The sequence below is a fragment of the Moschus berezovskii genome, chromosome 24, assembly GCF_049115385.1.
Source record: "Moschus berezovskii isolate FMDL1 chromosome 24, NW_MosBer_1.0, whole genome shotgun sequence".
Classification (NCBI taxonomy): domain Eukaryota; kingdom Metazoa; phylum Chordata; class Mammalia; order Artiodactyla; family Moschidae; genus Moschus; species Moschus berezovskii.
The window spans coordinates 13,826,422-13,847,548 of NC_142483.1; the positions used below are offsets into that span (position 1 = coordinate 13,826,422).

General features: G+C 40.7%; 1 protein-coding gene across 1 annotated transcript in view; it reads left to right on the forward strand.

The window, feature by feature from the left end:
• The window catches only part of CACNA2D3 (calcium voltage-gated channel auxiliary subunit alpha2delta 3), a 902,079-nt gene that overhangs the window by 177,500 nt on the left and 703,452 nt on the right, over positions 1-21,127 (forward strand). The window contains exon 3 of the mRNA XM_055414097.2: positions 7,491-7,607. Coding sequence (XP_055270072.2) covers positions 7,491-7,607 — 117 coding nt within the window. The remainder of the gene's footprint in view (positions 1-7,490; positions 7,608-21,127) is intronic.

Consider the following 21,127-nt stretch of genomic DNA (forward strand, 5'->3'; position numbering starts at 1 on the left):
CTAGATATGCAGTTATCACGTAGGAAAAAAAAAAATGACCCAAAGGTATGAACAACATTAAGTGTTCTGACAGTGAAGTAATGCTTTTCTCTTCCTGGTATTTGTGTGAAATGATCTGGCAAAATAGATGCTACAGAAATAATGCATTTCTGTGTCTCCCTTCTCAAATGATAAATGTTCTTGGCTCATCACAAGATTTCTTGCCAAATGCTGATTCTGCTAACAGAAGGAATGGAAGCTTCAGATGTTCTCCTGTGATAGAGGGAATAAAAAGTTTCTTGGACTGCCTTCCTTCTGTGTCACGAATGCTGAAAGGTACTCTTGTAAAGGGCTGTGTTCTGCCTCGACCCTGGCCTTGGCTTAAAGGCACACAGGCTATGATGCTCAGGTGTCTGCAGCTTCTTCCGCAAGCCAGAGGGAGCCCCAGAGGATGGTCAGAGGTGGCAGAGTGAAGAACATCAGTGTCATCAGCCACCTCATTGGAATTTGTCTCCTGCATTAGAAGTTCAGGAAGGCGTTTGTATGAAAATACTACATATACCAGAATCTTCTATAGCAGAAATTCAAAGAGGGCAAAACAGGAGAACACGAAGATTTAGAGTGGCCTGTCCTGTGTAGGCACTGTGCTGCTGTGTCTGACCATCAGACCTCTTGATGTCTCCCAAGGAGCCCACCTCTCATTTCCTGTCTCTACTTTTCTTCTTCCCAACTCCTTGCCAGTTTTATGTTCCTCCCTCCCTTTCTGCACACTGAGATTTTTCAAAACCATGAATCTGGTCTTGGGTCCCTCCTACTGTTAAATCCTTCAGTGGTTCTGATTGTTGTTTGAATCCATACCCTCAGCCTCCTAGTCATGTCAAGATAATGTCCAAACTCTTCATCCTAGCATACTACCTTTGATGGCCTGGCCCTGCTTACTTCTTTGACCTCGTCTCTCACCAGAGTCCCCTGTCCTGGCCATCCATGCACCAGGGAAGTGGAACAGGGGTGGTCCCTGTGTTCCAGGCAGCCTCTTGTCTTGGATATCCATACCTACCGTTCTGCTCATCCCCTGTTTCATCTCCCCTCTTCTTAGCCTAGTTATCCTTTAGGGGTCCAGAAAGTTGGAATGACTGCCTTGACCACCGCATCGGGGTAGTTATGATGATGTTGTGTCTTCTTTTCTGGTTTAGTCATCAGAATATTCCTGACCTTTGGACCAAGCTTTCTTCAGCTTTGCTTTACTCATCACGTTGTGCTTGGTACCCAACCCCTGCTTGGCATACCAGAGACACAAAATGTAGGAGTTTTGGAGTCAGAGGTCCAATCCAGACTGGCCTGAATCTTTGATCAGGTGGCACAGTGTCTCTTCCACTTTGGTCTTCCCCTCTGCCTTCATTGTGTGTATTGACAGAGACGTGCTGGTACTTTCCAGATTCCTTTACCCAGTTGACAAATGGCTGTTTTTTTACACAAAACAAAGTAATTGCCAGAGCAACCCTTGAGGCTGTAGAAAATAAAGTGTTACTGCCATGACAGCTGTGTGGCTTCAGGTTATTCTTGATACTTTGGAGAATAGGACAATGTGTAGCCAAAACACAGCCATGAAGTAATATATTGGATTGGCCAATAAGTTTGTTGGGGTTTTTCCATAGTATCTTACCAATGAGCTTTCTGGCCAACCCAACATAATTAAGACGGCTTCCCTGGTGGCTCAGCGGTGGAGAATCTACCTGCAGTGCAGGAGACACAGGAGATGCAGGTTTGATTCCTGAGTTGGGAAGATTCCCTGGAGGAGGGCATGGCAACGCATTCCAGAAAATCCCATGAACAGTGGAGCCTGTTGGGCTATGGTCCATGAAGTTTCACAGAGTCGAACATGACTGACGTGACTCACCCCACACACACATACACAGTACATTTAAGGCTTCTGGGCCTCTTTCAAGGGTCAAGAGCTGTGTCTGCTTCTCTGGGGACAGGCTCTAAGCTCATTCCCCAAGTAGAGGGATAGCATCTCCTCCTATGACATCCAGCCAGCCCTGGCTGTGTGGCTTTTGCTCACCTGGAGGAGACTTGTACACAGCTGCCGCCCTTGTTGACTGATGATGTCTCTGATTTTAGGTATTTGAGTCTCTTGGTTAGTTTAAACCCCTAAAAGCTACCAATCAATGAAACAGCCACTGTGATGGCAGTGAAATGGGCCCTCTGAAACAAGAACACAAATACTTAGATTATCAGCTCTTCACCCTCTACCTGCTAAGTTCAAAAGACCAAGCAGTTTGAAGGCAGACTTCTCTAAGTTTAAAACTCATTCTCTGACCGTTTGACTTTCAACAATGACTAAATCTTTCTTAGCCTCAGTTCCCCGTCTGCAGCATGGGGATGACACCTGCCCCAGAGGGTAGCTGTGAGGATTAGACAAATTGATACATGAAAAGCTCCTGGAACCGTGCTGGGCTTGTGACACACGGAAGACTAATTTTGCTAACTTCCTTAGGCTCAGCTAATGAAGACATGCTGCTTAACTACACAGATTCTAATTGGGGCTGCATTCCCCTACAGAAATTTGTTAGTAAGTGCCCATCTTCTGTTCTGCTCATATACATTCTCTAGTTTCCAAAATAGTATGCTCATTACAAAAATTAGAAAATACAGGTGAGCAGAAAGAAGAAAGAAAAATAATTATTTGTAATAGTGCAGCCAGCTGTGAGCATTTGGCGTCTGTCCTCACAGTGTTCGTGTGTGTGTGTGTGTGTATGTATGTATAGGCAGTTTAGTAACTTAAAGCAAAAAGTCACCGATTACTATCTGTAACCAATTGTAACATTCTGTATACTAGTTTCCTACCTTCTTTTGCACAATTCGGATGGCTGTGTGGAATTTGCTGTACTGTTGTAGCTTACTCGGTTCAGTTGCTGGAGGTCATATTGCTTGGTTTTGTACCGTAGGTATGTTTTTGATGCTTTTGGTGTTTCTGAGCTGCTAAGGGTTTGAAGTTGATTAATGACTATCACTTGGTTACTCTCTCTGTTCTTCAAAATCTTTTGATTCCAGCAAAGAGTAATGTTTCCTAGTGAGAGGAAGACATTCCATTGTTCTGACCTGATTCCAAAAGGCTAAATTAACACATCTTGAAAAGTAGAATGTTTTTTGCTTATAGGATGACTTCCCTGGGGTGGTGAGAAAGTAGTATGAGACTTGGCTCATTGGCAAAGAGGACCCATTGTCGCATGTCCTAAGGGGAGAGAGTTTATGCTGGAAGAGGAATAGAACCAGTGACCTGCTAAGTTTGTCCCAGATCTGGAATCCTTGGCTGGCACAGAGCTTCGTGTTGAGCTGAGTTAGCTCGGTCACAAGGCACAAGGAATCCTGGGACACCAGCAGACCTTCATAAAATCAGTGGTTCCTTTTTACAGAACAGATTCAGAAGAAGAGAGTTTGCAGGAAGGTCTCATTGAGAACTTGGTGGATAGTCAGAGTTGTATAAACTGGTTCCCTTCTAGAAGTCTGTTTGGACTTGAAAAAACATGAAAGTGACAGATATGATCAGAATAATGGGACTCAGTGTTAAAAACAAAAGATTTAGGTAAAGGCTAATTGTGAAATTCATTTTCTTTTTCTTTATCTTAAGCCTCTAGGTCACCTTTAGGCTCTGAATTATGATAGAGATTTATTTCCCTGACTGTAAATATTAGACTGACACTAGTTTTGTTTTGTTTTACTCACTTCTTGAACTTTGTATTTTGGGTAGTGAATCAACCTGTGTCTAAGCTGGCCTTGGCTCTTGGTGAACATCTGGCAGGCAGCAGAGAACCTCCAGAATCTTTGGCTCCGAAGATATCACTGGCTTGCATTTGAACTTCGGGAAAGTTTCCAGTGATTGTCATTGAAGTTTTATTCATACACCAGAGGACACTGTTAGCCTGAGCCAGCCTTGGGCTGGCTACAGTCCCACATCTGGGGCCAAGCCAGCCAACCTCCCAAGGAGTGGGGAGGTCACCCTTACAGGAGCATCAGTCAGCTGCGTCCTTACTTGCATCTTTCTTGTATTGTAGCATTGCAGTTGTGCTGCCACAGGCTTCATCCAGAGAAGTTATGTGAGTGTCTGCTGTGGGCCGGGGAGTTGTCCTTAACTCTCGGACCACACAAGCTCTGATGCCAGGAGAGCTGAGCACAGAATGCTCTGGGCACCTGGAGGGAAGGTGTCGCCTCCTTGTTTGGGAAACGAGGAGAGCCTTGTTGAAGAGCAAGGGAAGGCTAGAAGAAGAAATGATGGTTTTCCAAGCAAGTGAAGGACTCCACACAAATATCTAAGATTTTTATGGACATTTTCAGGGAGCAGGGAGAAGAGAGTCACTTACAACTCATGGTCCATGATAGCAGTGGTCCCCAACCATTTTTGGCACCAGAGACTGGTTTCGTAGGAGACCATTTTTCCATGGACCGGTGTAGGGGGATGGTTTCAGGGTGATTCAAGCGCCTTACTTTATTGTGTACTTTATGTCTGTTATTATTACATCAGCTCCATGTCACATCATCAGGCATTAGATCCTGGATGTTGGGGACCCCTGTATTATAGGACCATGCAGAGCTCTCAGAGCATGTTTTAAGTGATGCAGTAGATCATTTGTAGTAGTGGATCATACACACAGTCCCTTCCTTGGGGCAAGGAAAGACTGAACCTCCTCCTGGTTTACATTTTTGAAGGAGATGGAGAGGACATAGAGAGAAAATAGAAATTTGTATCTTGAAATTATCCTGCATTAAAAAGTTGGTTTATTTTCCATTTCAGAAATTACTCTTAAAGTTTCTATAGTCCAGATTACATGTGAATCCTTGTGTTTTCCTAAAGTAGAAACTTGGCAGGGTGAGTAACTGTTTCAGGTTTTTCATCCAAATGAGGGAAAATGTAAGGCCCCCAGTATTTTTAGTTCTCTAGACTTTTGATAGCTACATAAATGTAAAGGATTCTTCTTAACATTAAAAGTATTTTGAGCTGCATTTGGAAGATTTTTTAAATTAATAAGCAATATTTCTTTTCAGTGGGAACAAAATTAAATGTTTAGTTATATCAAGCTTCTTGGCCTCAGGACCCCTTTACACACTTAAAAAATACTGAGGACCCTTAAGAGCTTCTGTTTATGCAAGTTGTATGTATAAATATTTGCCACATTAGAAATTAAAACCAATAATTCATTAACTTAAAAATTAACAAGTTCAAAATAAAAAGACTCATTGTATGTTAACATACAAAATATATTTTATTAAAAATAACTTAAAAAAATAGAGGAGTGGCATTTTTTTTCATTTTTGTAAATCTTTTCAAGATTTGGTTTTAGAGAAGATAGGTAGATTTTCTTATCTGCTTTTGTGTTCAACCTGCTGTGATTTGTTAAAATCAAGTAAGAAGATACGACTTCATATAAATAATCTGTTGGAAAAACGGAGGAATTTGTGGACCCTTGAAAGGGTCTCAGGGACCCTACAGGTGTTCTAGGGTCACTTTGAGAACTGCTGGTTTAGCCAGATAAATTTCAGAGTTATTTGGTGGGTTTTGGCTCAGACGGTAAAGAATCTGCCTACAATGCAGGAGACCTGAGTTCTACTCCTGGATCAGGAAGATCCCTTAGAGGAGAAAATGGCAACCAACTCCAATATTCTTGCCTGGAGAATTCCATTGACTTAGGAGCCTGGTGGGCTACATACAGTTCATGGGGTTGCAAAGAGTCAGACATAACTGAGCAACTGACACTTTCCTTTCACTTAAAATGACAAGTTGTCCTTGAGAATTTGAGTATACTGTGGGACAAATTAGTTGCTTATAAACAGATTCACAAACCATGAAATCAAGGTTATCCTAATATATGTTGCTGTTTTACTGTTGCTTGTGTACATGCTTCTTTTTGCGAGTTCCTTAGGATATTTAGGAAGTCCTCAGTAACTGAATTGAATCAAAATACTAAAAATTGACAGCAAGGACTCTCACACTATAAAATGTGTATAAGGTGCTCTATTTGATTGCTTTAGGCTTGATTTTTTTTTTTTTTCTGGATACTAGTTAAGCTTCAAGAGAGCCAGAGCCAATTTTCACTTTTCTCTTTAGTTAGTTTAATAATTTTGAAATACAGTGCAATCTCCCCAAATCCAACAGAAATTTTTATTTTTCAGCCCAGTTCACTTCAGTCGCTCAGTCGTGTCCGACTCTTTGCGACCCCGTGAATCACAGCATGCCAGGCCTCCCTGTCCATCACCAACTCCCGGAGTTCACTCAAACTCATGTCCATCGAGTCGGTGATGCCATCCAGCCATCTCAGTCTTTGCCGTCCCCGTCTCCTCCCACCCTCAATCCTTCCTAGAATCAGAGTCTTTTCCAGTGAGTCAACTCGTCACATGAGGTGGCCAAAGTATTGGAGTTTCAGCTTTAGCATCAGTCCTTCCAGTGAACACCCAGGACTGATCTCCTTTAGAATGGACTGGTTGGATCTCCTTGCAGTCCAAGGGACTCTTATTCCTTTTTTAAAAATTTTTTATTTAATAAATGGTACAAAGCACAATGCCATAAACATTAACAGTTAAAATTTCACCAAATGAAAAAAATAGAATACACAGTTGCAAAAAGCTACATTAAGTTATTTTACAACTGCCTCAAGCTGCAAAAAGAAAAAAAACCCAATGCCATACCTAAGTTATCCCTCTCTCAAAATAATGCCATTTATATTGTAAACCATGAGCTCCCCATCAAAAGACGGGAACTGCTTTTGTTAATTCATATATATATATGACTGTATCACTTTGCTGTACACCTGAAACAAACATAACACTGTAAATAAAATATAGTACAATATAAAATAAAAATAAGTAACAGATCTTTGGGGCTTTACACTGAGTTAGAGTTCCTATCAGAGGGACAACAGCACCACAGCCGTACTGAATCCTCTTGAAGGAGGCACACGAATGACTGGATTACAAGAGTTACAGGAATGAGAGCTGCTCATTTCCCAGAAACTACAGCTCACAGAAAACCAACAAAGGCACGAGATACAGACCATGAATGTGTAAAACTCAAGAAAGTCCACATCACTCCTACAACATGTCGAAAGTGCCTCACAATTCACACAATACCAACTTTCTCATGGTTCTGGTTAAACTACATATACCAGTTTATAACAAATGGCAAAATCTGTAACTCTGTTCAAAGTTTTAAAAGATTACTTAAGAATAGTTTCTTGTATTTCTATGCCACCTTTATAGTTCTGGTTTCTCATTTCTTAATTAGTAAATTCAGCATGCAGTTTCTATCCCAGACTAATTTATACACTTCCGGAAGGAACGGCCTCTTAAATCCACAGGGTGTTGAGGTGGGGAGCCCCCAACCACGTCAGATTTGTTTCACTTATTTTTTTTTTCACTTATTATTTTTACTTATTCCTTTTAAGTAAATGTGCTCTGGCATCATGGGCACTGTGTTTTATGATACCTTGTGCCTTTAATGTTGTCCATTCTCCTTACAGAAATACAAAGAGTATGAGAAGGATGTTGCCATAGAAGAAATTGATGGTCTCCAGCTGGTGAAAAAGCTGGCAAAGAACATGGAAGAGATGTTTCACAAGAAGTCTGAAGCAGTGCGGGTAAGTATCTCTGGTTTCTGCTCTCTATTGCCCAAACACACAAAGGCAACTGGCATTGATGAACCAACTCTCAGAAATCAAAAGTTGACTCACCCATATATACATAATTTCTTCAGGCTGGTTAATGAAGATAAGCAGGTACTAGGGGCACAGTCACCCCTTTTCTAGGGTAAGCTAGGGTTTAGGTACTAGTTTTTGTCTTTTGGTACTTTCAGTGGAGGTGTCCCTAATTGTTTGCCAAACAAACAAATTGCCTAACTGTTTGCCCAATTAATTGCCCAAGTACATTCAAGGGTACATTGTGGTTGAACTAAGCAGTTGTAAAAAAAGTTAATCAGTGTTTACCAAAATATGGAATTGAAAATCTCCATGGAGTAAATGAGTCTAGATGAAGTCTGAAGTTCTTTTTACTATTTTTGGAATATTACTATAATTATAATGTTTATCTTGACTGGCAAGAGTTCCCTGAAATCTTATTTTAAAAGTTTTTTTGGAGTATAGTTGATTTACAATGTTGTTTTAGTTTTAGGTGTATAGCAAAATGAAGCAGTTAAACACATATATATATATCCACTCATTTTAAGATTTTTTTCCCATATAGGCCATTATCCCTGAAATGTTGTATTAGCAGGAAGAATGGAACTGCAGCGCACATGTGGTGTTACTTTGGATTTCCAAGATTGCCTCTGACTTTATTCTTTGTTTGCCAACAAAATGGGGCATCTGAATTCTTGATTTAGGACATGTGAATGTTACAGTATCCTTTTTTAATACTATATTGGCACAGGATTATGGGAAAGAATTTTGATCTAAAGAGTACTTTCTTTCTAACCTGTAGTTTACTTTCAGTTCATTTCAGTTCAGTTGCTCAGTCATGTCCAACTCTTTGCGACCCCGTGGATCGCAGCACACCAGGCTTCCCTGTCCATCACCAACTGCCGGAGTCTACCCAAACTCATGTCCATTGAGTTGATGATGCCATCCAACCATCTCATCCTCGTTGTCCCCTTCTCCTCCTGCCCTCAATCTTTCCCAGCATCAGGGTCTTTTCAAATGAGTCAGCTCATCACATCAGGTGGCCAAAGTATTGGAGTTTCAGCTTCAACATCAGTCTTTCCAATGAACACTCAGGACTAATCTCCTTTAGGATGGACTGGTTGGATCTCCTTGCAGTGTAGTTTACTTACCTTTTAGTTTTATTATCTTCAGAATGACTTTGTTATAAAAGTTCATTTCCTATTTAGTTTTTCTCATCCTTAATTGGCCAAACCAAATTGCCACAAGATATTTCTACCTTAGACCTTATAATCCCATACATTTCCTTGTTTCTAAAATATTTTGTACTATTTTGATTTAGGGAAGAAGGGACTGTAGTTTAGGTAGAAGCATGAGCTTGACCTGGGTTCAGTGTCAAACAGAACAACCTTCATGAGCTTCCATTTCCTCATCTGTAAAATGGGAAAAACTCACACAGGAAGTATGAAGTTCAAACACAGTTGTGGTTTTGAGCCATTAAGCACAGACCCTGGGACACGAGGAGTGCTTAGTGAATAGTTAACTTCTGCTGCTACTGTGATTATTAATTTAATTAAGATGAGACTTCTTGGTGGCAATTCTGAAGTGCCTTAGAAGGAAAAAAAGTGCTTTTATGTGCCATAGACATACTGCACTGACTGCCATTCCTGGGAGCTGCATGGTGGCCTCTGGTGTGTCTGTGTCAGTACCTTAGAGCAAGTTGTATACTATTTTCCACAGACACGGCAGCATGACAGGCATTGGCACGTCACAGTCAGAGAATACTGAGGTAAACATTTAAAAAACACAATTAATATTTTATGTTTATAAAATGAGCACCCTGTATGTTGGAACTTTTAGAATGTATTGAGAAGTATCAAAAAAGAGAGAAAAAGTCACCTAAAACTCCTACTACCTAGCAGGAAAACAACACTTGTTTTCTTGGGTTTTCTTCCTTCTAGTCTTTTTTCTTTACATTTATATGCATATCCTTGTGTGTGTTTTTCTTTTATCAAATTAGTAATTGTATTGCCTGTTTGCTTTTGTATCCCGCTTTTTTTTCTTCTTTATACCAAAATAGTGTGAGCATTGTCTTATCTCCCTGTGTTTTGTGATTTTTTAAAAAAAAAAAAACTAATTAATTTTTTAAATTGGAGGCTCATTACTTTACAGTATGCGGTGTTTTTTGCCATACATCAAAAATCAGCCACGGGTGTACATGTGTTCCTCATCTTTCTAAATTCCATATATATGTGTTAATGTACTGTATTGGTGTTTCTGACTTCACTCTGTATAAGAGGCCCCAGTTTCATACACCTCATTAGAACTGACTCAAATGTGTTCTTTTTTTTTTTATAGCTGAGTAATATTTCATTGTGTATATGTACCACATCTTCCTTATCCATTCGTTTGCCAATGGACATCTAGGTTGCTTCCATGTCTTAGCTATTGCAGACAGTGTTGCAATGAACATTGGGGTACACGTGTCTCTTTCAATTCTGGTTTCCTCCGTGTGTATGCCCAGCAGTGCGATTACTGGGTCGTATGGCAGTTCTACTTCCAGTATTTTAAGAAATCCCCACACTGTTCTCTGAAGTGGCTGTACTAGATTGCATTCCCATCAACAGTGTAAGGGGGTTTCTCCACATCCCCTCCAACATTTATTGTTTGTAGACTAAAATGGCAGCCATTCTGACTGGCATGAGATGGTACTTCACTGTGGTTTTGCTTTGCGTTTCTCTGATAGTGAGTGATGTTGAGCATCTTTTCTTGTGTTTGTTAGCTGTCTTATGTCTTCTTTGGAGAAATGTCTGTTTAGCTTTGGCCCACTTTTTGATTGGGTCGTTTATTTTTCTGGTATTGAGTTGCATGAGCTGCTTGTATGTTTTGGAGATTAATTCTTTGTTAGTTGTTTCATTTGCCATTATTTTCTCCCATTCTGAAGGCTGCCTTTTCACCTTGCTTATAGTTTCCTTCATTGTGCAAAAGCTTTTAAGTTTAATTAGGTCCCATTTATTTTTGTTTTTATTTCCATTACTCTGAGAGGTGGGTCATAGAGGATCTTGCTGTGATTTATATCAGAGAGTGTTATCCCTATGTTTTTACTCTAAGAGTTTTATAGTTTCTGGTCTTACATTTAGATCTTTAATCCATTTTGAGTTTATTTTTGTGTATGGTGTTATAAAGTGTTCTAGTTTCATTGTTTTACAGGTAGTTGACCAGTTTTCCCAGAACACCTTGTTAAAGAGATTGCCTTTTCTCCATTGTATATGTTTGCCTCCTTTGTCAAAGATAAGGTATCCACGGGTGCATGGATTTATCTCTGGGTTTTCTGTTTCGTTCCATTGATCTATATTTCTATCTTTGTGCCAGTACCGTACTGTCTTGATGGGTGTAGCTTTGTAGTATTCTGAAGTGGGGCAGGTTGATTCCTCCAGTTCCATTCTTCTTTCTCAAGATTGCTTTGGCTAATAAAAGTTTTTTTGCTTCCATACAAATTGTGAAATTATTTATTCTATTTCTGTGAAAAATACCATTGGTAGCTTATTAATCAGTCAGTCAGTCAGTCAGTTCAGCCGCTCAGTCGTGTCCGACTCTCTGCGACCCCATGAATCACAGCACGCCAGGCCTCCCTGTCCATCACCAACTCCCGGAGTTCATTCAAACTCATGTCCACAGAGTCGGTGATGCCATCCAGCAATCTCATTCTCTGTCCTCCCCTTCTCCTCCCACCCCCAACCTTTCCCAGCATCAGAGTCTTTTCCAGTGAGTCAACTTGTCACATGATGTGGCCAAAGTATTGCAGTTTCAGCTTTAGCATCAGTCCTTCCAATGAACACCCAGGATTGATGTCCTTTAGAATGGACTGGTTGGATCTCCTTGCAGTCCAAGGGACTCTCAAGAGTCTTCTCCAGCACCACAGTTCTAAAGCATCAATTCTTTGGCGATCAGCTTTCTTCACAGTCCAACTCTCACATCCATACATGACCACGGGAAAAACCACAGCCTTGACTAGACGGACCTTGGTTGGCAAAGTAATGTCTCTGCTTTTTAATATATTATCAAGGTTGGTCAGAACTTTCCTTCCAAGGAGTAAGCGTCTTTTAATTTCCTAGCTGCAATCAGCATCTGCAGTGATTTTGGAGCCCAAAAAAATAAAATCTGACACTGTTTCCACTGTTTTTCCATCTATTTCCCATGAAGTGATGGGACCAGATGCCATGATCTTAGTTTTCTGAATGTTGACTTCAAGCCAACCTTTTCACTCTCCTCTTTCACTTTCATCAAGAGGCTTTTGAGTTCCTCTTCACTTTCTGCCATAAGGGTAGTGTCATCTGCATATCTGAGATTATTGATATTTCTCCCAGCAATCTTGATTCCAGCTTGTGCTTCTTCCAGCCCAGCGTTCCTCATGATGTACTCTGCATATAAGTTAAATAAGCAAGGTGACAATATACAGCCTTGACGCACTCCTTTTCCTATTTGGAACCAGTCTGTTGTTCCATGTACAGTTCTGACTGTTGCTTCCTGACCTGCATACAGGTTTTTCAAGAGGCAGGTCAGGTGGTCTGGTATTCCCATCTCTTTCAGAATGTTCCACAGTTTATTGTGATCCACACAGTCAAAGGCTTTGGCATAGTCAATGAAGCAGAAATAGATGGTTTTCTAGAACTCTCTTGCTTTCTCCATGATCCAGCGGATGTTGGCAATTTGATCTCTGGTTCCTCTGCCTTTTCTAAAACCTGCTTGAACATCTGGGAGTTCACGGTACACATACTGCTGAAGCCTGGCTTGGAGAATTTTGAGCATGACTTTACTAGCGTGTGAGATGAGTGCAATTGTGCGGTAGTTTGAGCATTCTTTGGCATTGCCTTTCTTTGGGATTGGAATAAAGACTGACCTCTTCCAGTCCTGTGGCCACTGCTGAGTTTTCTAAATTTCCTGGCATATTGAGTGCAGCACTTTCATAGCATCACCTTTCAAGACTTGAAATAGCTCAACTGGAATTCCATCACCTCCACTAGCTTTGTTCGTAGTGATGCTCTCTAAGGCCCACTGACTTCACATTCCAAGATGTCTGGCTCTAGGTCAGTGATCACGTTATCGTGACTATCTTGGTCGTGAAGATCTTTTTTGTACAGTTCTTCTGTGTATTCTTGCCACCTCTTCTTAATGTCTTCTGCTTCTGTTAGGTCCATACCATTTCTGTCCTTTATCGAGCCCATCTTTGCATGAAATATTCCCTTGGAATCTCTAATTTTCTTGAATCTCTGTCTAGAGTTCATCAGGCACTCTATCTATCAGATCTAGTCCCTTAAATCTATTTCTCACTTCCACTGTATAATCATAAGGGATTTGATTTAGGTCATATCTGAATGGTGTAGTGGTTTTCCCTACTTTCTTCAATTTAAGTCTGAATTTGGCAATAAGGAATTCATGATCTGAGCCACAGTCAGCTCCTGGTCTTGTTTTTGCTAACTGTATACAGCTTCTCCATCTTTGTTTTGGGTAGCATACTCATTTTCACTATATTGATTCTTCCAATCCACGAATGTGGTATATTTCTCCATCTATTTGCGTCATCTTTCATTTCTTTCATCAGTGTTTTATCGTTTTCTATAGATAGATATTTTGTTTCTTTAGGTAAATTTATTCCTGAATATTTTATTCTTGTCATTGCAATGGTGAAGGGGTTTGTTTCCTTAATTTCTTTTTCTGATTTCTCATTATTAGTGTATAGGAATGCAAGGGATTTCAGTGTAAAAATTTTATATCCTGCAAGTTTACTATATTCATTGATGAGCTCTAGTAATTTTCTGGTGGTGTCTTTAGGGTTTTCTATGTAGAGGATCATGTCATCTGCAAACAGTGAGAGTTTTATTTCTTTTTTTCCAATCTGGATTTCTTTTATTTCTTTTTCTTCTCTGATTGCTGTAGCTAGGACTTCCAAAACTATGTTGAATAGTAGTGGTGAGAGTGGTCACCTTTGTCTTATTCCTGATTTTAAAGGAAATGCTTTCAATTTTTCTCCATTGAGGATAATGTTTGCTGTGGGTTTGTTATATATGGCTTTTTTTATGTTGAGGCATATTCCTTCTATGCTTGCATTCTGGAGAGTTTTTATCATGAATGGGTGTTGGATTTTGTCAAAGGGTTTCTCTGCATCTATTGAGATAATCATATGGTTTTTTTCTTCAGTTTGTTAATATGGTGTATCACATTGATTGATTTGTGAATATTGAAGAGTCTTTGCATCCCTGGAATAAAGCCCACTGGCTCATAATGTATGATCTTGTTAATATGTTGTTGAATTCTGTTTGCTAGAATTTTGTTGAGGATTTTTGCATCTGTGTTGATCAGTGATACTGGCCTGTAGTTTTCTTTTTTTGTGGCATCTTTGGTTTTGGTATTAGGGTGACGGTGGCCTCATAGAATGAGCTTGGGAGTTTACCTTCCTCTGCAATTTTCTGGAAGAGTTTGAGTAGGATAGGTGTTATCTCTTCTCTGAATTTTTGGTAGAATTCAGCTGTGAAGCCATCTGGTCCTGGGCTTTTGTTTGTTAGAAGATTTTTGATTACAGTTTTGATTTTTGTACTTTTGATGGGTCTGTTAAGATTTTCTATATCTTCCTGGTTCAGTTTTGGAAGGTTATACTTTTCTAAGAATTTCTCCATTTCTTCCAAGTTGTCCATTTTATTGGCATATAATTGCTCATAGTAGTCTCTTAGGATCTTTTGTATTTCTGTGTTGTCGTGATTTCTCCGTTTTTATTTCTAACTTTATTGATTTGATTCTTCTCCGTTTGTTTCTTGATGAGTCTGGTTAATGGCTTGTCTATTTTATTTATCTTCTCAAAGAACCAGCTTTTAGTTTGCTGATTTTTGTTATAATCTCCTTCATTTCTTTTTCATTTATTTCTGTTTGATTTTTATAGTTTATTTCCTTCTGCTAACTTTGGGGTTCTTCTTTTCTTCTTTTTCTAGTTGCTTTTGGTGTAAAGTTAGGTTGTTCATTTGGTGTTTCTCTTGTTTCTTGAGGCAGCCTTGTACTGCTATGCTTTTACTGAATCCCATAAGTTTTGGATTGTCATGTTTTCATTTTCAGTTGTTCTTATGCATATTTTGATTTCTTTTTTGATTGCTTCCATGATCTGTTGGTTATTCAGAAGTCTGTTGTTTTAGCCTCCATATGTTTGTATTTTTAATAGTTTTTTTTCCTATTAGTCGACATCTAATCTTACCGCATTGTGATCAGAAAAGATGCTTGAAATGATTTCAGTTTTTTAAAAATTTACCAAGGCTAGATTTATGGCCCAGGTTGTGATCTGTCCTGGAGAATGTTCCATGTACACTTGAGTAAAAGGTGAAATCCATTGTTTTGGGGTGAAATGCCCTATAGATATCAGTCCATTGTATCATTTGAAGCTTCTGTTTCCTTGCTAATTTTCTGTTTGCTTGATCTATCCATAGGTGTGAGTGGGCTATTAAAGTCCCCCACTATAATTGTGTTACTGTTAATTTCCCCTTTCATACTTGTTAGAATTTGCCTTACATATTGAGGTGCTCCTATATTGGGTGCATATGTACTTATGATTGTTATATCTCCTTCTTGGATTGGTCCTTTGATCATTATGTAGTGTCCTTCTTTGTCTCATGTCACAGTCTTTATTTCAAAGTCTCATTTATCTGAGTATTGCTACTTCTGCTTTCTCGTGCTCTCCATTTGCATGAAATATCTCTTTGCAGCCCTGCACTTTCAGTCTGTACGCATCCCGGGTTTGAGGCGGGTCTCTTAGAGGCAGTATGTATAGGGGTCTTGTTTTTGTATCTGTTCAGCCAGTGTTTGTCTTTTGGTTGGGGCATTCAACCCATTTACATTTAAGGCAACTATTGATAAGTATGATCCCATTACGATTTACTTTGTTGTTTTGGGTTCGTTTTTACAAACCTTTTCTGTGTTTCTTGTCTAGAGAAGATCCTTTAACATTTGTTGAAAGCTGGTTTCGTGGTGCTGAATTTTCTCAGTTTTTGCTTGTCTGTAAAGGTTTTGATTTCTCCTTCATATCTGAATGAGATCTTTCCTGGGTAGAGTAATCTTGGTTGTAGGTTTTTCTCTTTCATCACTTTAAGTATGTCCTGCCATTCCCTTTTGGCTTCAAGAGTTTCTGTTGAAAGATCGACTGTTACCCTTATGGGGATCCCTTTGTGTTTATTTGTAGCCTTTCCTTTGCTGCTTTTAATATTTCCTCTTTGGGTTTGATTTTTGTTAGTTTGATTAATGTGTCTTGGGGTGTTTCACCTTGGGTTTATCCTGTTTGGGACTGTCTGTGTTTCTTGGAATTCGGTGGCTATTTCCTTCCCCTTTTTAGGGAAGTTTTCGACTATTATCTTCTCAAGTATTTTCTCATGGCCCTTCTATTTGTCTTCTTCTCCTGGGACACCTGTGATTCGAATGTTGGGGCGTTTAACATTGTCCCAGAGGGCTGTGAGGGTGTCCTCGTTTCTTTTAATTCGTGTTTCTTTACTCCTCTCTGCGTCGGTTATTTCCACCACTCTATCTTCCATCTCAGTTATCCTTTCCTCTGACTCAGTTATTCTACTGTTGATTTCTTCCAGAGTGCTTTTAATCTTACTTATTACACTGTTTATTGATTGACTCTTCTTTATTTCTTCTAGGTCCTTGCTAAACATTTCTTGCATCTTCTCCATCCTTGTCACTCGTCTATTTATCTGTAACTCCATTTCGTTTTCAAGATTTTGGATCATCTTTGCTATCATTATTCTGTATTCTTTTTCAGGTAGACTCCCTGTCTCCTCCTCTTTGGTTTGGTTTGTTGGGTTTTTATCGTATTCTTTCACCTGCTGAATATTTCTCTGCCTTTTCATTTTGTTTAGATTGCTGTGTTTGGGGTGCCCTTTCTGCAGGCTGGAAGTTCGTGGTTCCTCTTAATTGTGGAGTCTGCTCCCTGTGGGTGGGGTTGGACTAGTGGCTTGTCAAGGTTTCCTGTGGGGGAGCTTGTGTCTGTGTTCTGGTGGGTGGTGCTGAATCTCTTCTCTCTGAAGTGCAGTGAAGTGTCCAGTAGTGATGGCAACCCACTCCAGTGTTCTTGCCTGGAGAATCCCAGGGACGGGGGAGCCTGGTGGGCTTCCATCTATGGGGTCACACAGAGTCGGACACGACTGAAGTGACTTAGCAACAACATGGGTTTGACATGGCCTTGGACAGCCTGTCTTTTAATGTTCAGGGTTGTGTTTCTGTTTTGCTGGAGAAGTAGCATAGTGTGTCTTGCACTGGAACTTGTAGGCTGTGTGGTGGAGCTTGATTTCATTGTAGGTATGGAGACTTTTGGGTCAGCTTTTGTCTATTAATGTTCCCTGGAGTCAGGAGTTCTATTATGGTCTAAAGTTTTGGGGCTAAGCCTTCTGGATTTCCTGTCCTTCTTTGACAGCTGACTCAGAACTTTTCTTTTCTTTTTTTTTTTATTTTATTGGAGGCAAATTACCTTACATTAATATATTGGTTGGTTTTGCCATACATTGACACGAATCCGCCCTGGGTGTACATGTGTTCCCCTTCTTGAACCCCCCTCCCACCTTCCTCTTCCCCATATCCTCCCTCCAGGTCATCCCCGTGCACCAGCCCCAAGCATCCTGTATCATGCATCAAACCTGGACTGGTGATTCATTTCACATATGATAATATACATGCTACAATGCCATTCTCCCAAATCATCCCACCTTCGCCCTCTCCCACAGAGTCCCAAAGACTGTTCTATACACCTATGTCTCTTTTGCAGTCTCATATACAGGGTTAAGATTACCATCTTTCTAAATTCCATATATATGCGTTAGTGTACTATATTGAGGGCTTCCCTTGTGGCTCAGCTAGTAAAGAATCTGCCTACAATGCGGGAGACCTGGGTTCGATCCCGGGGTTGGGAAGATCCCCTGGAGAAGGGAAAGGCTACCCACTTCAGTATTCTGGCCTGGAGAATTCCATGGACTGTACAGTCCATGGGGTCGCAAAGAGTTGGACATGACTGAGCGACTTTCATTTCATTCATACTGTATTGATGTTTTTCTTTCTGGCTTACTTCATGGGCATGCACACCGAGAAAACCAGAATTGAAAGAGACACATGTACTCCAATGTTCATTGCAGCACTGTTTATAATAGCCAGGACATGGAAGCAACCTAGATGTCCATCTGCAGATGAATGGATAAGAAAGCTTTGGTACATATACACGATGGAGTATTTTTCAGCCATCAAAAAGAATACATTTGAATCAGTTCTAATGAGGTGGATGAAATTGGAGCCATTATACAGAGTGAAGTAAGCCAGGACTTTTCTATCCATACAAAACAGAAGATAAAACCCCTAGGTTAATGGTAAGACAATTCTCAGCAGGCAGGAACACCCAGAGAGATTCACAGAATTACACAGAGAAGAGAAGGAGGGAGATAGAGGTGAGCAGGAGGAGAAGAGGGGGAGTGAAAAGGGGAGAGAGCGGTCTAGTCAGTAATCAAATCCCTAAGGGCTCTCCACAGCCCAGAACACCCAGAGAGGTTCACAGAGATACATAGAGAAGAGGAGAGGGAGGAGGGAGATGGAGGTGATCTGGAGGAGAAAAGGGAGGGTCAAAAGGCAAGGGAGCAGTCAAGCCAGTAATCAAGTCCCTAAGTGAAAATGGATACTGATGATTGGAATCTTAAAGGTACAAAATGGATAATAAATATCAAACAGCAAAGATTAAAAACATAGAGTAGAGACTAGACTCCCAAAAATACCGTATAAAAATACAGAACAAAATTAATCAGAAAAATTGAAAAAATATATATGGAATTTGTTTTTAAAAAAAACAGTTTTTTTGGGAAAGGTAATAGTAGGCTTTAGGTCATATCTGAATGGTCTAGTGGTTTTCCCTACTTTCTTCAATTTAAGTCTGAATTTGGCAATAAGGAGTTCATGATCTGAGCCATAGTCAGCTCCTGGTCTTGTTTTTGCTAACTGTATACAGCTTCTCCATCTTCGGCTGCAAAGAATATAATCAATCTGATTTCGGTGTTGACCATCTGGTGATGTCCATGTGTAGAGTCTTCTCTTGTGTTGTTGGAAGAGGGTGTTTGCTATGACCAGTGCGTTCTCTTGACAAAACTCTTATTAGCCTTTGCTCTGCTTCATTCCGTGCTCCAAGGCCAAATTTGCCTGTTACTCCAGGTGTTTCTTGACTTCCTACTTTTGCATTCCAGTCCCCTATAATGAAAAGGACATCTTTTTTGGGTGTTAGTTCTAAAAGGTCTTGTAGGTCTTCATAGAACCGTTCAACTTCGGCTTCTTCAGCGTTACTGGTTGGGGCATAGGCCTGGATTACTGTAATATTGAATGGTTTGCCTTGGAAACGAACAGAAATCATTCTGTCGTTTTTAAGATTGCATCCAAGTACTGCATTTCGGACTCTTTTGTTGACCATGATGGCTACTCCATTTCTTCTAAGGGATTCCTGCCCACAGGAGTAGATATAATGGTCATCTGAGTTAAATTCACCCATTCCAGTCCATTTTAATTCACTGATTCCTAGAATGTCTATGTTCGCTCTTGCCATCTCCTGTTTGACCACTTCCAATTTGCCTTGATTCATGGACCTAACATTCCAGGTTCCTATGCAATATTGGTCTTTACAGCACCGGACCTTGCTTCTATCACCGGTCACATCCACAACTGGGTATTGGTTTTGCTTTTGCTCCATCCCTTCATTCCTTCTAGAGTTATTTCTCCACTGATCTCCAGTAGCATACTGGGCACCTACCGACCTGGGGAATTCCTCATTCAGTATCCTATCATTTTGCCCTTTGATACTGTTCATGGGGTTCTCAAGGCAAGTATACTGAAGTGGTTTGCCATTCCCTTCTCCAGTGGACCACATTTGGCTGTGGTCCATGTGATCAGATCGACTAGTTTCCTGTGATTATGATTTCAGTGTGTCTGCCCTCTGATGCCCCCTCGCAATACCTACCGTCTTATTTGGGTTTCTCTTACCTTGGGCGTGGGATATCTCTTCACAGCTGCTCCAAGAAAGCGCAGCCGCTGCACCTTACCTTGGATGAGGGATATCTCCTCACAGCCGCCCCTCTTGACCTTGAACTCGGAGTAGCTCCTCTCAGCCCTCCTGCGCCCGCGCAGCCACCGCCTATTGGACGTGGGGCAGCTCCTCTCGGCTGCCGGCCCTGGCCTCAGGCGTGGGGTAGCTCCTCACGGCCACGCCTCTCTGCGTGGTTGGTTGCGCCGGAGCCGCCGGGCCGGCGTCTCCCGTGTCTGCGCCGCCGGCCAGCCAGACCATCCCCATGGAAAAGAAATGCAAAAAAGCAAAATGGCTGTCTGAGGAGGCCTTACAAATAGCTGTGAAGAGAAGAGAAGCGAAAAGCCAAGGAGAAAAGGAAAGATATAAGCATCTGAATGCAGAGTTCCAAAGAATAGCAAGGCGAGATAAGAAAGCCTTCCTCAGTGATCAATGCAAAGAAATAGAGGAAAACAACAGAATAGGAAAAACAAGAGATCTCTTCAAGAAAATTAGAGATTCCAAGGGAACATTTCATGCAAAGATGGGCTCGATAAAGGAGAGAAATGGTATGGACCTAACAGAAGCAGAAGATATTAAGAAGAGGTGGCAGGAATACACAGAAGAACTGTACAAAAAAGATCTTCATGACCAGGAAAGTCACGATAATGTGATCACTGACCTAGAGCCAGACATCTTGGAATGTGAAGTCAAGTGGGCCTTAGAAAGCATCACTAAGAACAAAGCTAGTGGAGGTGATGGAATTCCAGTTGAGCTATTTCAAATCCTGAAAGATGATGCTGTGAAAGTGCTGCACTCAATATGCCAGGAAATTTGGAAAACTCAGCAGTGGCCACAGGACTGGAAAAGGTCAGTCTTCATTCCAATCCCAAAGAAAGGCAATGCCAAAGAATGCTCAAACTACCGCACAATTGCACTCATCTCACATGCTAGTAAAGTCATGCTCAAAATTCTCCAAGCCATGCTTCAGCAATATGTGAACCGTGAACTCCCAGATGTTCAAGCAGGGTTTAGAAACGGCAGAGGCACCGGAGATCAAATTGCCAACATCCGCTGGATCATGGAGAAAGCAAGAGCATTCCAGAAAAGCATCTATTTCTGCTTCATTGACTATGCCAAAGCCTTTGATTGTGTGAATCACAATAAACTGTGGAAAATTCTGAAAGAGATGGAAATAGCAGACCACCTGACCTGCCTCTTGAGAAACCTGTATGCAGGTCAGGAAGCAACAGTCAGAACTGTACATGGAACAACAGACTGGTTCCAAATAGGAAAAGGTGTACGTCAAGGCTGTATATTGTCACCTTGCTTATTTAACTTATATGCAGAGTACATCATGAGGAACGCTGGGCTGGAAGAAGCACAAGCTGGAATCAAGATTGCTGGGAGAAATATCAATAACCTCAGATATGCAGATGACACTACCCTT